General features: G+C 48.7%; 1 protein-coding gene across 1 annotated transcript; it reads left to right on the top strand.

The window, feature by feature from the left end:
• Positions 1 to 1,496: 1,496 nt before the first annotated feature.
• Positions 1,497 to 2,324, top strand: H1-7 (H1.7 linker histone; the record flags this gene model as incomplete). The annotated part of the gene is made up of 1 exon (XM_079140469.1): positions 1,497 to 2,324. The coding sequence occupies exon 1, from the start codon at positions 1,530 to 1,532 to the stop codon at positions 2,322 to 2,324; it is 795 nt and encodes a 264-aa protein (XP_078996595.1). The 5' UTR covers positions 1,497 to 1,529.

The following is a 2,324-nucleotide window of genomic DNA, read 5'->3' on the forward strand; positions in this document are numbered from 1 at the left end:
ATTTATCAATGTCATATGGCTGTTAAAGAGCTAGGATAAATATCCAGGTTTTCCACCTCCCTGTCCAACTTTTCTTCTTTTTTAAAAAATATACACACAGCAAGTGGGGAGAGAGAGAACACAGAAGTTCATTGGATTAGACAAAAGGGAATGAAGGGAAGGGAGGGGTTGGGAATAAGAAAGACAGTGGAATGAATCAGATATGCCTTTCCTATGTTCACATATGAATACACCACCAGTGAAACTCCACATCACGTACAACCACAAGAATGGATCCTAATTAGAGTAAGTTATACTCCATGTATGTATGATATGTCAAAATACACCCGTCATGTATATCTAAAAAGAATAAATAAAAATAATAAATAAAAAATACTATGCTACATTGTACCCTGAAATATCAAATTAAAGAAAAATCTATATAAGATTGTAAAAGTAACTGCGGAGGTTGTGGTAACTAAGAAGTTAGGAATCATTTGACTAAAAGAATTTGGGAAAGCTTCAGTTCAAGTTCAGCTTAGCAGGAACTTGAACAAAAAATAGGGCTTATCTGGGAAGAGAAAAAGGGATGGGTAACCTAAGAAGAAGGATGAGAGGCAGAAAAGTATAAAGTATTTTCAAAGAACAATGATTAGACCAGTCATCATAGTTGACTTGAAATCTGGATTGTTCCAATTCAACTGAATGAGGCATCAGGCATTTAAGCTTCCCTGGTGTGGGAATCAAATGTTTAGGGTAGAGGGACTACAGAGGGTTTTTTGTTTGTTTCTTTTTACTTCATGCTTTTGTGCAGATTTCTCTGTAGGGTCAGGGAGCCATGGCTGCAGATTTCCAAATGGTGGACCAGAAATGGAATTTCTAGACCAAGTTGTGCTTCATGGACCACCACATTTACTCTTTACAGGCATTGTATTGCTTTTTTTCAATAGATAGGAGCAGCTTTTCTCCTCTTAGGGAAATGTGGGTAGATGGTGTTCAGTGCCTTGGAAAAATAAATGGACTTCAGAAAGCAGTGGAGATTAGTAACAATGAGGCCAGGACAAAACCCTGGAGACTGTATAGGTGACTGTTTAGGGGTGCACAGACACTATCAAGATTTGGATTGGTTTGGACCTAGAGGAAGTGGCCTCTGGGTGTGTTTTGTTTGTTTTGTAATGGGGACCGAACCCAGGGGCGCTTTACCACATTCCCAGTCCTTTTACTTAAAAAAGTATTTTACTTAAACACAGGGTCTCACTAAGTTGCTTAGAGCCTCACTAAACTGCTGAGGCTGGCTTTGAACTTGCGATCCTCCTGCCTTAGCCTCCGGAATCCGCTGGGTTTACAGGCTTGCTCCTGGCCTAGCTGGTTATTTTTAAAAGGGTCCTACCTGGGTGGGATGTGCCAGTCCTCTGATTAGGACCTGAAAATCTGGGCCCGGCCTGCCTTTGTGACGTGGCCCACCCTGCCTCAGCGGTAGGTCATGTCTTGGCAGATGAGTCCCAAAGCCTGCTCAAAGCCAGCGGCCCCGCGGAGGGGCAAGCGGGGCCATGGCCGAGGCGGCCCAGCCCAGTGGAGAGTCCCAAGGCGCTGAAGTTAAAGCGCAGCAGCCCAAGGAAAGGGCCACAGCGGCAACAATGAAGCGGGGCCCGCGCTCTGTGCTCAAGGTGTCCCAGCTGCTGCTCCGGGCCATCACCCAGCACAAGGGGCTGACTCTGGCTGCTCTCAAGAAGGAGCTCGGAAACGCTGGCTACGAAGTGCGCAGGAAGGTTGGCCGCCACTCGGGAGAAGCCTCCAGTCCTGAGATTAAGGGCACGCTCCTACGGGTCAGCGGCAGCGATGCCGCCGGCTACTTCAGGGTCTGGAAGATTCCGAAGCCCAAGAGAAAGATGGGACGCTCTAGGGGGGAGGAGTACAGTCGTTCTTACAGGAGGATCCCACCGGGGTCCCGAAACTCACGGAGGCGCCCGAGGCGGCGCAGGGCGGCCAAGAAAACCAGGGATGTCTGGAGACCCAGGAGGGTAAACGCGAAAGCGAGAAGGGGGAGGCCAAAGACCAAGGAGCGGGTGCATGCCAGGTCCAAGGAGGAAGCGGGGGCCAAGGGGATGGACGAGGGGAGAGGACGGACCCTGAAGGAGGACCTCAGGCCCAGGTCACGAGAAGAGAAGAGGCCAAGCTCCAAGGTCAGGGTAGAGAAGCAGCAGGAATCCGAGAAGCCGGGAAAGCGGACCATCCAGAAGTCAAGCGCGGTTAAAAACGACCGTACTTACGCCGGGCAGGGGAAGGCAGGCATAAAGACTGGAAGTAAATCCGAAGGTCTTCGGATTGTAGCTGGGAATCCTTAA

The sequence above is a fragment of the Sciurus vulgaris genome, assembly GCF_902686455.1.
Source record: "Sciurus vulgaris genome assembly, chromosome: 5".
NCBI lineage: Eukaryota > Metazoa > Chordata > Mammalia > Rodentia > Sciuridae > Sciurus > Sciurus vulgaris.